The 14,296-nt window shown below is 41.4% G+C and overlaps 1 protein-coding gene across 4 annotated transcripts in view; it reads right to left on the bottom strand.

Annotated features, from left to right (window-relative positions):
* The window catches only part of LOC105023742 (interleukin-1 receptor accessory protein-like 1-B), a 239,685-nt gene that overhangs the window by 195,435 nt on the left and 29,954 nt on the right, over window positions 1–14,296 (bottom strand). For all 4 annotated transcript variants that reach the window (XM_010893169.3, XM_020042531.2, XM_010893170.3 and 1 more), the window contains exon 2: window positions 9,833–9,934. In XM_010893169.3, the coding sequence (XP_010891471.1) occupies window positions 9,833–9,914 (82 nt within the window). In that variant the 5' untranslated portion in view covers window positions 9,915–9,934. The remainder of the gene's footprint in view (window positions 1–9,832; window positions 9,935–14,296) is intronic.

Below are 14,296 nucleotides of genomic sequence, written 5' to 3'. Positions count from 1 at the left end.
AGAGAATAAATGAATGGCAGTCCTGTAAATGATGGGCCGACCCCACAGTGAACACAGGAAGCTGCACTCCCCAGGCTGCTCTCCCATTGGTATATTTGGTAAATAAGGCCCGGGAAAGAGCCTTGGAACTGACACTGGAACTTAATTAATATGTAGAATTTATTGATCACAGCACTGCAGGGAAATCACCTCGTATCTTGAGCCATTAGGGATGGGCATAAGAAGGGAGCAGTACATTTCTCAAACGTCCGCCAGAGGCAAAAGAAAGGCAAGACAAAAATGCACGGCCCGGAAATACGTGAACACTGCATCAAATAAATAAAATAAATGTTTAAAGTGGTGAAGTGTCACCTGGTTTCATTTTTTATTTAACAGAATTTTTAATATAAAAAGCTTAAAGGTCAAAAAGAAGACGAGTGAAACATATATAAAAGAGCAGATTGGGTTGACACAAATTCACGTATGAAAAAACCCTGCCTTTCAGGGGAATAATTGATCCGAGACAGTCGGTTCTATACGAGGAAATCCTAGGTAATTTCCTTTTTCATTACAAAAAGCGTGAAGGAATTAGCGCTGAATGGACCTGACCATATGTGCTGACTGGAGAACATTGGTGAGGAGGCCCAGGCTTCCAAACTGCTAGAGAGAAATCTGCAGAATGGAAAAAGACAAGCTGGGCCCTTGCACCATGTCAGTTCTGCAAAGCCAGACCTCTGCTCCCAAACAAAGACTGCACTCCTTTAGACGCCAGCTTACATCCTCATCCTGTCATTCCACCCAGAAACAAAAAACACAAAAAAAAACCACTCAACTTGGCAAAAATCCCCCTCCACCAGTAAAGATTCACACTGGCCTTTTCTGCTTGTTGCCGAAACAGAAACCGGTTGATTGTGCCTCCTTTGACCAATCCCGGCTTCTTCAGTAACTAGCAAACTAAAAGGGGAAAAAAACGGTCTTAATGAGAACAAGAGTGCAGTGTTTTCACAGAATGCTGTCGAAAGGGGATACTGCAAAATGGGAGCTCACGAAGCAGTGGAGTTTTTCAAAATGTCTCCAAAGCGCCCTGCTGAATAAGGCCACACGCTGTGATGCTGGGAGACAAAACGTGAGGAGGCTTTGACAGCCTGTCAATTCCCACCGTGTTGTAAGACTTCCTGCCTTTACAATGGCACACTCACACCACAAGGGATTTAGCGAGACGCCAAGCGGCCTCCCAATGTGTCATTGTTACAGTTCTTTCCTTCGATGCGTTTGGAATTCAAGGTAAAGGGTAAAGAAAGTAGGAGCAGGTGGCTCTGAAACATTCCTACTGCCAATCTGACTATTATTTCCCATAGTATGCCACATCCAATAGCCTACAGATCCCAAGCAGACGGACATCAACATGGTGATTCGTCACTGAGTTACAAAACATAATCAGAGCTTTTTAATCAGATTTCCAGTAAAAAGAAGAAACATTTTGATTGAATGTGCATGTTCTGGTATAGTCCATGGCATTATTTTGGTAAAAACAACCTTATAAACAAGCTATTCATAAACAATTTCTAACAAAGATGAAGTGAGAGCCAGTGGGTATGGTTGCACACAGTACATCCTCAAAGTTCACACAACATTGCACGCAAAATGGCAATTTCTAGCCTAGTTGACATTTTTAGGTGATCAATACTATCAATGCATTCTTGTCTAAACAGCTGCGAGAGCAATAAAGACTTGCTGATTTGTCTGTGCATATATAATAACCTTGTTAAAACATACGGATGACGGCGATTAGCTTAATGAACAGTTAGAGAAGGTCACGGAATAGGTTTTACGAAGTGTCATTTGCGTGTGAAAATGGCACGGAAAGACTCGAGGCATAATGTGCTATTGTTAACTCGCTCGTCGTGCGGCTTCAAGCACAACGACCAGCCGTCACAACTCAACGGCATCGTTCGGCTCCCGATAACATAGTTTCCATCCGAGAGGAAGAGAAGGCAGAAAACTGGGTTTGGGGAAAGATCCTCACGGGAGTCGCCGGTCCATTGTCTCTGTCTTTAGATTGACTACCTCATTTATAAAACAATCTGTCCAATTTCCCCCCCAGACTGAGAAACCCGCAGAAGGAACAGAGCATATACCCAGAGCTGGAGTTGGCCGGAGATTGTTGTTATGGAGACAAACTCTGGGGGATAAAGACCGTGCATAGTTGTTAGGGGCGATACGGCAAAGATCTTTTCCTCTTTGTATTGCGTGATTAATAAAAATGATGCAGTGCTCCGTGCGCGAATCAATAGTTAAACGGATTTGCGTGTTGCAAGCTAGGCGCCATACACATTCATATGTGCTACAAAGCAAATGGATCTTTCTGGGGAATAGATTGAGTGTATGGTAATAATGGAGAGACTAATTAAAAAAAGAGAACACAATGTTTACTTTCCTCTGTGCCATCCGTGATTTGTTTTTGTTTTTGGACTACTCAGCAGTCTTGTTTTACACAACTAAATATACTGCATTAATAATGAGGGAAAGTGGTCGCGTCGAAGCGCAGGCAACTCGACATTGGGGGTGGTACTGAAATCACGTCCTGACTGAGTTTCACTCAAGAAGGCATCTGACTTTAACAACGATCAGGACTCAAAGACAGCCCACAAATCAATAGAAAACCAATTCACAATTCAGGTACGAGACTAAAATATCCTGTCCCTGAAAGAGAACAATGCATTGTTAGCTGTTGATCAAACAATCACTTTGTCATATTTTTTTACATTAACGCTAGTAGGCCATAATTGAAGAGGAATCAATATAGCACTTCATTAGCTTATACAATGTTTGTTTCATAGCTGCCACTTTTAGTAATAGTAAGAGCTCTGATCTAAGTGAAGCGGGCGACAGTAAGTCGTTAGGGGTGCAAGCTGTCTCTGGATGAATAGAGGGAAGGATGTCGCTAGTTGTAATTATTTTCCGAGAAGCCTTTCGGCCTTGCTCCACGAGTCTCTGTAACAAAGCTTTAGTAATCAATGGTAGCAACCATCACTGTCAGCGCCATCCCCGCCAATGCCTTGTGAGATGCAGAGGGAGAGAAAGAGACAGAGAGAGCAAGAGTTATAGGAAGAAACAGTGAGAAGGTGAGAGAAAGAGCAAAAAATAAAAAAGAGTGCAAAATTGAAACCCGAGCCCGGATTTGAATTTCCTTCAATTAAGGAGGCGAGGAAGGAAAGGCCACCCTAGCCTCCTTAATGCCTCTCTCTGCCAAAAGCTCGTTATCAACCACACATATAATCCTTCAAATTGGCTACAAATGCCATACGAATAAGGTAGGCCACAGAATACATTTACAAATACATTCAGGAAACCTGAATGAGTCTCCGCTCATATTCATGGAGAAATCAGGTCCCCTGTGTGTGTGTGTGTGTGTGTATATGTGGGGGGTGGGGGGGTGTAGTCAATAGTAACAGTCTGCTAATTGAATTTAGACACAATGTGCCTTCTAGATTTCATCGCGTTGCATTATTTTTGGGCCTACCACTTGCAGTGTTTTGTTTTCCCCAAAGCCCTCAAACATGTCAAGTTAACTGGTTTCATGAAGCTGACTGTCAGGGCCAGGGTAAAAAGTCGATGTTGATGTCTTGGTGCGTGGCCAACCCTACTAAAGCTTCTCTGCCATACCGCGAGTGCAAATGACATGGATTTACGGTACATACTGCAGAAAATTCCTGTCAGCATTTACCTGCAGGAAGAGGTTGAGGTTCCACATCCAGATATTGCCGATGTGCTGGGTTAGCATAGAGCAACCATCAAAGAATAGGTCAGACATATGCAAGGGTCTGGGAAAGACAATTAATTAAAAAGAGAATGGATTTTTTTTTCTTTCTCCATAAACCTGTGTGCAAAATGACCAAAACAATACAGTACAGTACAGAGAGAGTTCCACTGGCGCCTCATTGTGACTGCCAAATCCACAATACAATGCTAATGAGAGGGTCTCGGGGACAATAGTGAAGCTGTCAAGAGTAAACAGTGCACATGTACTTTCTGCACTAAGGGCCCTGGGCATTAAGGGTTAAGTGGACAAACAAACAGCTACCTTGAACTCGCCAATGACGGCTGCACAGAGGGCTTTGATCATGTGTGAAGCACTTGTCAGAAGGGAGCTGTGAATTGCGGCGCGGCGCGACCGGTCACACACACCCGAGACAAAGTGCTGTTGCCGTAAGCCATACGTCTGAAAGGAAGTCAAGAAGAACACAGGAGGGAAGAGGGAGCGGAGATGCATTTCCCGACAGAAAGAGGGTAAAAAGAGAGTGGCGATGCCGTGTAGTTCTCACGTAATCCAGGGAGCACGCAGGCATTTAATTACGGTGTGGAAGTCGGCGGCCAGATTGATCTCAGACCATTCCCTTGACCTCTCGCCAGATGCTCTCCCTCCAAACCATCCGGGGCGATCCCGCAGGAGCCGGTAGATGTCTGTCCATGGCTGTGCCGTCCTAACCCTATTAAGGCACAAGAAATAGACTCCCGGGAAAGAGACACAGTACATCCTCCCGTTGAGGCAGCAAAGGGCTAACGCATCCTTCTCTGGGGCCTGACCCAGCCGGCTGATCCATGTTACCTCGTTCACTTATCAGCCGGCGGGATTCGCTGGCCCACTGACTGGCTGAGAGCCGCCGCGAGCTGCTGGGAAGAGGACAATACACTCCAAGTGGCTCGACCATTTCATTTCCAATATCATGGCCGCGATCAATCTCTCCCGCCGTGAACCGGCCGTACAGAGGAGGCAATCATTTACTGTTTGAGAGGCAGCTATGGGAGTATTGACCGAAGGGGGATGACAGTATGCGAGCGGGTGGCTGCGTGGGGACACGCGCGTTACGTGATCTCGTCCGCCCGTGTCGACGTGTCCGGTTGTACTCGTGTGTATTTTTGGAAGACCTACGAGGGTCGCAAAGGAAAACCCCTTTCGAACAGCCATTATTTCCAATATTTAATAATTATTATCATTATCATCATTTGAACTGGATGATGCAGATCGATACAAGACTGAAATAGATTGATTGATTGAAAATTAGATGCTGAAAGGAGGTAAATGTCCATGAATCTAGCCCGGTGTATCATATCGATCATCCGGACACCGCAGGCCGGCCCAGTAAATAGAGTATCAAAACATAGCAGCAGAAGGCAATGCAGACTGCAAAGCATAGATTATGCAATGTAACGCTGCAATCAATAGCGTTGCCTTCTGGCTTCTGATTGAAGGAATTGAGTTGGGGGCAGGAATCTAATTGTACATGGATTTGTGAAAACAGATCAGTGCCTTTTGAAAACTGTCAGTATTTTGTTGATTTGTTCCAATTGGGACACCATATGTTTACAACATATCTGTTGGGTTATCATATATCATACTCCTAACCGTTTTATACTTGTTGCAAAAAAATTCAAAAGGAAAAAATGGGGGAAAAACAGGAAAGAAACAGTTATTATTTTTTTCAGCCTCACAGCACCAGGTATTCAAATTTCTGGGTGAGTAATGCTTTAAACTGCTGTACATTTCAGGCAGTCCTGGTCTGCCTAGCTAGCCAATGACATGTAAATTGCAGTGGATTATGAAAATATGTTTAGTTTACTGTAAACGTGGCCCTGAACCATTCATTATGTTTTGCGGGAAGATTTCTGCATATTGAATGTAGGCCTTTGGTCGGATATAGGTCGTACGCCATTTACGTCCACGTGGAAAAACGCTGCGTCTGTCATTTAAAACAGTTCACGGCCGTACTTAACATAATTTCATATAAATTACAAAGTCAAGGGCACGGCTCTAATTGAATTGGTGTGGCTCTCGCTGAAGTCCCTCGTTAGAAATCACTGTCTTCTCCAATTAGTGTGAACCTATTATTGGTGAAACTGTAAGTAGCAGCGTCGGGGTCAGCAGTGATGATGAGTGATTCATTCTTTACTGATGTATTAATCCTGACATCACTTGAAAGTATGGAAGACTAGGACTACGCATTTAATAGACTACCAGACGTCCTTGGACCACTTTCCTCACAGAAAAGGTGGCGAGCCGTGAGTGAGCGAGCTGTACCGGCGGGAGTGACAGCGCTACATAAATACTCCGGAGGAATAGAAGGATATATTCAGTGGCTGTGCTGTTCTGAAACGGTCTAATGGGAACCAAGGCTGGTGATGCAGAGCGCAAGCTAACTCATCTTATTTACAGCGAGCTCTCCATCAAGTGCCACTGAGATGTTAAACCATCAACAACATAAATCCGTCTACCCCGAAACAGATTCTTTATTTTAGGGCTTTCGTTTGGTTTCGGCTGCAAAAGAAACAAGACCCTGACGAGACAAGCTGTTTCATACGTGAATCATATTTCAAATGACACATCAAAAAGAAGGCTGTAAATGTTACTATTTTGTCATAATTACTTGGAGAGGTAGCTGACACAAATCATTTTTCTTTAAACGTGTCTGTCGCTAAGGAACGGATACTAATGACCAGAGATATATATCGCGGGGGGGAGGGGGGGGTTGAGATACCACATTTGTATCAATCATTGTCAAGAGATTAGGCTAGAATCCACAGCAAGTCATCAATGTTTGCTGGTGGGAAATCCAGGAGCAATTATGCTAAGGAGTGACAGATAATGAATATAGATGACAGAGTCTGTTTATTTTACAAGTCATGTGGTTTGGATTCCAGCTTGACTTAAGTAGATTTTGCTATGATCAAAGGGAGCTGAGACCCGAGGTATGATGCTTTGAAAATGCTTCCTGAACCAACACATCCAAACACACCAAAATGTATGACCAGAAATACTGGAATGGACTGACAATTTGATATCACCATGTTTGAACACTTACATTTTTGGAATTGTCAGAGAACATATCAAAGGATTTTTCTTAATTAAATTAATTAGCATTGAGGGCCACAGAAAAGGGGAGCTAGATGTGGCAGACGGGCTGTCATTTGAGTATCACAACCCTGCATTATTGTTTTCTATCCTCTGAGGTGACAAATGATGCATGTCTGTGGAGTATGGTTAAAACCTGGTCTAAAGATAAATGAATTGCTCCTGTGATCTGTGGAAACATAATGAGGAGAAGAAGAAGAGAGTAAAAACCTCTGCTGTTGTATCCATTGTATCCAATGTATGCACATCTATTTCTATTGTATTGAGTAAATCCATTATTCTACCTTCTTTCTCCAAACCTCTAAGCCTGAATGGAGTTGCTTATAATACACATGAGCAACTCCAGGCAATGTGTAGTCTTTTTATATGTAGCTGTGCCATCTTCACCTCAAAAGCTTTAGGAAAGTCTATTGAAAGTCTCTTGCCTTGTTAGCAAGAAGCACAAGAAGACCGATACTTTTCACCAGTCGAAATCAGAGTATTTCCTTCTTTCGCTCATTACTAGGTTACCCAACAGTGTTCCTTCTATTGAAGCAACCATCCGTTATGGCCAAACAAATGTCAAGGCCGTTAACAATGCCCACCAACAACACCCTCACAAAGCGAGGATATTTTCTCACAGAAGGGATGCATTACATCTGAGATGCATTTCATAATTTTCTATGAAACGTTTTGGGTTCTGGACATTCTCCACTGAAAGCGATGCGCTGCATTAACCCCATGGGTCAAACTTTGACATTTTGGCAGAGGGGGAAATCTTTTTCTTAACCTGCATGCCCCAACCTCATGTTTTGTCTCCTAATAAAGTGCCTAAAGAAATAATTTTCAGGAAACCAGGGAGATGCAACCAAGTGGAACGCCAAAGAATTTCACGTAAAAACAAATATTTTTTCATTTCTTTAGATAAAAAAATTATAAGTGGTGCAACAAGTAATGAATAAAATATAAATTATATTAGAATGCTTAAGGTACAGAGAAGGAAAATGAATATTGAACCGTTCTTTGACAACTGTGCACATTTAGTTATTCCAAGCAACTCTGCATGAGTATTCCAACATTATAGACTATAAGTCCAAGGTGGAACTGACCAAAAGCATTTATAATATCTATAACAAACAATACTTATGGTTTGTGCCAAGCATATATCTGATGTGTCACACTTTCCTTTCATGAAGATTGTTCAACTAGTATGTCTATCAATCAATGATTGATGAGCTATTTGTTTATCACAGAACTAACAATAAAACATCCAGCATAGACGCATCCCCTCAGGGATGTTGAATGGAGGATTTGGCACTCTCAGTGTTTGAACACGCCCAGCTACGGGTAGGAATGGAGCACAGCCTAACACGACAAGACGGCATGTTTACAATCACTAAGTCTATCATCTCTGGAATTTCTAGCACTGTTGAAACGGCACGGTCCTGGGACTGATAGGTTTTTAAGCTAATTCTCTATCTGGTAAAATATTCACTCAGCATCAGCAATCTAACAAAAAGGAAATGCCGGATGTCATAAAGGAACATTTCTCTTCTTCGTACAGTCAGGTGTATAGACAAAATATCACATTATGTCGATGTTGGTTCAACAGTTTCCTGCAGGGAAGTACAGTGATGAAGCGCACGAAAACAAGGGAAGGTCCAGAAGATTTAAAACATAGTGCAGGCAAACCGCTCAGTTGACTGTAGAGCAAAGTGGTAGGCTCTAACTGGAACATGAACAATGGAACCGGAGGGCACTTTCTAGGAGGGCTTTTTACTTGTCTCAGGTAACAACGCAGCTGAAATCCGCACATCGGGCCACATCTCATCTAACTGTCTGGAATGTGAGCCAACGAGGACTGATGCCATGACATCAAAACCCCTCCTCTTGCAATCTCTAAGGCCACTGGCCCTGCTGACTGATTGGGCATAAGAGGACAACTTCTATAACACACAAATTGAGGTTTCTCCTTTGTCTGACTGTGATCAGTCGTGTTCTGCATTGATCCCAAGCTAGCTGTAGAGATGGCAGAAAAAGGCAAGGCCTGTCCCCCATGTCTTGCCACATTTAATGGTCCCCGTGCGACACGGTGGCTATGACAACATGCGGCATCCCGCGGGTTCAGATTAGAGCTTATGAAAAGCACCAAGAGAGACTCTGAGCCACCTGAGAGGAAAGAGAGAAAGAGAGGCCATCTGGCCCTCAGCGGGACGGTTGGGGAGACAACTTTCAACAGCTGCTGTCCCTTACTGAAATACCTATTGCTGAACTAGCCCACATGACTGTGACTAACCCGCAATTGGTTGTATTTGTCGTACACACCGGCCCAGTATAGTGCTACACTTGCCGACAGCATGCCATTCTATGTCAGATAATGCCAAGGCCATGTTTTTTTAAGGTGACAAGATGCTTAAGGCTGTGCTGGTTCCAGCATTTTGGGGACCCTAAGCAACATTTGATTTGGGCCCCCTCTCCCTCAGTGGTCAGGGACCCCTTGACTATATGTCTATATAGTTAGCGCATCAGGGGAGAAGCTGAGTGTGTATAAGACAGGCCTACTTTCATGACCTGATGATGCCATCAGAATCTGACAATGCCAGGGGTGAATGGGGTTAATATTTGACAAATGCCAATGCAACCCGAAGCTTGTCAATAAAAAATTGCATAGCAGATTGGAACCTGTACCAACAGGACTTAATAAAACCAATAGCCAGTAGAACAACAAGAGCTAGAGAGCTTTGTGGATCTTATTTAAATTTTAGCACAATTACAGATAGAAACATGTAACATAACACACCACTGATTGCTATTGCGTTTCATTGTCAATAGAAAACACATGACTCTAAATAGATCTTTGTGAAATGTTAAAACAACTACACTTTAGTTAACTCAATCACACACAGTGATTCCAGTATCAGCAGCAGTTCAATCCCCGGTCCTGACCTTTATTAGAAGACTTACCTGAACCTCTCTTGGACACTACTTTCAAACATCGGACCACAGCAGCGTAGAAAAGGATCTGGAGTGGGATAGGCGCTTTCATTTTTCACCTTTCCAAGTATCCTGGTGATTTAAGAGAGGGGAGACAGGTTAGAAACCATCCATGGTATTAAATTAAAAAGCTAGAAAAATAAAGAACTCCGGTTCCCCAAACATTCTTTGGAGAGAGAATATACTTCTGGAAACAAACTTAAACTAAACAGGGGTTAAGATTTTCCCGGCTATAAAGAGGAAGAATTGTACAATGCAATACGCTCTGTGCACAGCGCCATGACGACCGTTCGAATTTGACCAGAAATCGGCACATCCACTTCCGGCGAAACATCACTCAGCAACAATGGCCTCTATTATTTTTAGCCGATGCCTCCAAGACCTTCCACATCTGAATATCGGTGACGTACACAGGAATGTCGACTCCTGTGCAACGGCTCCAAACATTACATTTCATCCTATATCCACAATTATGAGGGTAAGTAGCTACGTCGTTTTTTGATGGTAGCATCTTCGCTATGTAAGTAGGAGACAGACCGGATAGGCTGAAAATAATAGAGGCCATTGTTGCTATGTAACGTTTCGCCGGAAGTGGAAGATTTCCGGTCAAATTCGAACGGTCGCCATGACGCTGTGCACAGAGCCCATTAACTACTTTAATTGACCAGAACACGCCCACTTTGTCCAGCGTTAAAATTATAATGGACCGTAATCATGACAAAATGATTGATGTATTTAATTCAGTTTGGAAGAGAAACAGTACACGCAAAATATTTTACTTCATAAGAATGAAATGAAATATAACATCAAATGACTCTTGATTGGGTATAAATATAAAATATATTATTTGGAAACTGAAATGGCGATAGTCACAATTCACAAATACCTTTGCTCATGCTTGCACTCACTCAACAATGTTCGCATTTGTAAAAGTACAACAATGGTTATAACACTAACTTACTGATATCCAGTGATGGGTAAGATAGTTGTTATTATATGCTTTTTAAAAGATATGTTTCAAATAAAAAATACAGTGTCCCAAGCAGACACAAAGGTCATAAGTCAAGGATTATGAATGCCAATATATACTGTAGTTTTCATCATCAGAATACAGTGGATATAAAAAGTCTACACACCCCTGTTAAAATGGCAGGTTATTGTGATGTAAAAGAATGAGACAAAGATAAATAATGTCAGAACGTTTTCCACTTTTAATGTGACCTATAATGTGAACAATTCAATTGAAAAACAAACTGAAATCTTCGAGGGGGAAAAATGAAAAATAAAAACCTTACACTAACCTAGTTGCGTAAGTGTGCACACCCTCTTATAACTGGGGATGTGGCTGTGTTCAGAATTAACCAATCACATTCAAACTCATGTTAAATAGAAGTCATTACACACCTGCCATCATTTAAAGTGACTCTGATTAATCACAAAAAGTTCAGCTGTTCTAATAGAATTTTCCTGACATTTTCTTAGTTGCATCTCAGAGCAAAAGCCATGGTTCGCAGAGAGCTTCCAAAGCATCAGAGGGATCATACTGTTAAATGATATCAGTCAGGAAAAGGGTACAAAAGAATTTCCAAAGCATTAAATATACCATGGAACACAATGAAGATAGTCATCATCAATTGGAGAAAATATGGGACAACAGAGACATTACCAAGAACTAGACATCCCTCCAAAACTTAGGAATATATATATATATATATATATATATATATATATATATATATATATATATATATATATATATATATATATATAATCTTTCAACACTGAGTTCCTGTCATCCAGCCATGAAATGTGGAAGAAGGTCGATTTCAGATTACATCACCTGTACAAACGACTGAAAAATTATTGATGTTATCGACATTAATCATCAAATGCCTATCTTCATTTTAGAGTAAAATAATGAGATTTAATATAATGTCCTGCCTTTGGTCTTATCAATCATTGATGTATGCCAACTCCTTCCTGAATGTTACTTTTATTTACTCTTTGAATTTCTCACCATACGGTCAAATCAAAGGAACAACAAAGAAGAATCTGCATCATAGTAAGAAATATAAAAAAATTATATTTTGCTAAAGTAACTAATGGTTGAATTAAACTAGGTTTTGGTCTTGGTATATATCAATTTGAGAAAATCTCCCATTTAATGGGCTACATTTGACCGGCATGTTTGCACATGTGTAGCAAGGAAATCATCTTGGCATCTGAGGACAATGTATGCATGGACAGAAATCTAACCTTTAGATTTCTAAACCAATCCTTTGGAGTAAAGAGCCAAAAGAATTACAAAAAGGTTTTGTTATCTCAATAATTACAGTGGGCACTGAGAACCTTTAGATTACTAAACCAATCCTTTGGAGTAAAGAAACAAAAGATTAACAAAAAAGTTTCATTATCCCAATAATTACAGTGGGCTCTGAGAACCAGGTTTGTCTATTCACATAGAAATGGTGTAATATAGGTAATTTAGCAATATTAGAACTAAAGCCTGTAGTAAGATTCACAAGAACCTTTTCTGTGTTAAACATTACGGTTAGGACAAAACCTCTTCTTGTATGTGAATGGTTATTAGAGATGTGAAGCTGATGGCTGCTCTGTCACTTCACCTGCAATACAGATTGAACAGAAATCGAATCAATAGACTTGGACAATCACCAAATTATTTATTAGTATTCAATGTGTATTACAAATACAATGCCATCCTATGAAGTTACAGTAGTCTCAACCAAAAACACCATGTAATTAAGAACTTAGATATAATTCTAAACTGGTCCATCCGGGAACTTTTGGCGTACTATTTTCAGTGTACTATGTTTTGAGACATACTAATCATCATACTATATCTTATGCAAGTATGCGATTTAAGATTCAGCCTAAGTCTTAACCTTTCAGTGTCTACTACAGACCCATCTCTTCAGCAAGGTCTATGATTAAGTGTAGTCTGGCCCAGGGGTGTGAAGGAGAATTGAAAGGCACTGGATTTACAAGCCACCGTGGCTGCCTGGTGGGCTCTAATCTCCACTGGGATGTCCTCTGTCCAAGGGGGGGGCGACGGCGACGACCAGGTGGGCCTGGTTGGTGGGGGTAGAGGTGGGGGTCAAGGACCACATTGCCAGGGGACTAGGGTGTACTCTGTCCTGTCTTAAAGGAGTAATATGTAAGATTCTGATTGTACTAACATCAAAACAAGTGCAATCTTTCCACTCCAAACCACCCTGGACTAGCTAGTCCTATAACCATCTCATTTGGTAAGCGAAGATGAGGAGGAGAACAGTCATATCAGTGTTTAGAGGTGTGATTCTATGCAGCCCCAATTGTTTACGTTGCATTAGTTTATATGATGGGGGACAAGGGTCAGCTTAGGGGGACATGAGCCCTTGGGCCACATGTCAGGACTACCTGGCCCGGATGACTCTTAACTGTCCCTGTCCACCTGGTTATGCAGCTGACATGGATTCGGTTAAAAGATTCTAGACACAGCCCATATGCACTTATTGACCTATTTGTCATCAGAACATGCAAAAACATTGCTGTGGCCAAAAAGGTAATGTACTCTTATAAGCTTCACCCAGGCACAGCCAGAAGAAGACGGCTCACCCCCAAGTAAGTATGGTTCCTCTCTAGGTTTCTTCCTCAGTTTAGATCCTACTAGGGTGTTTTTCCTAGCTACTGTGAATCAACACTCTTGTTTGCTCTTTAGGCTTTCGGCTGGGTATCTGTAAAATCACTTTATGACAACTGCTGATGAAAAAAGGGTTTATAGACAACATTTGATTGATTGATAACTAACGACACTAGCTACTCACAGCATTTTATGGTGATTGCATAGAATAATAAAAATAACCAATGCGGGCAGAACTCAACAAGGCTAAATATGCGTTGATTCACTTATGACTGACAGCAAGGATGGCCTAACATACAATAAGTTGGTAAACATAATTTGGAATTTTTACATAGAAAAAATATTATTTAGTTATTTATTATAATGAACTAATAATTAATAGTTTGTACAAAGATGTTCCTGTAAATACAAAGCTGAAAAAACATGTACTTGTTACCATGCTTGTGAGAAATGTTCAAATACCTAATAGCATTCGGCCAACTAAATTTTCCATGGAACCATGTTAGATTTGCTGGCCCATTGGAAACCAACTACCCATTTGAGACAACTCCACCATGAAGGGCTCTGACCTCAAATTGTCAAAAGACATCCTGTAAATTCATCATCAAGAATTTCGAGGGTTACATGGTTGAAGAACATTCTCACATTGGATGGAATACATTACCTTCCAGATGTATTTTCTCATATATGAAGGCATTATGTAAAGATCTGTGCGTCTGCACAACAAAAAGAAGATTGTAACCTCTAACAGGAACACAATTTGTGTTGACACTGACTCGTAGTGACAAGAGGGT

This window comes from Esox lucius, chromosome 22, assembly GCF_011004845.1.
Source record: "Esox lucius isolate fEsoLuc1 chromosome 22, fEsoLuc1.pri, whole genome shotgun sequence".
Taxonomy (NCBI): Eukaryota; Metazoa; Chordata; class Actinopteri; order Esociformes; family Esocidae; genus Esox; species Esox lucius.
This window is presented reverse-complemented; position numbering and strand designations above follow the sequence as displayed.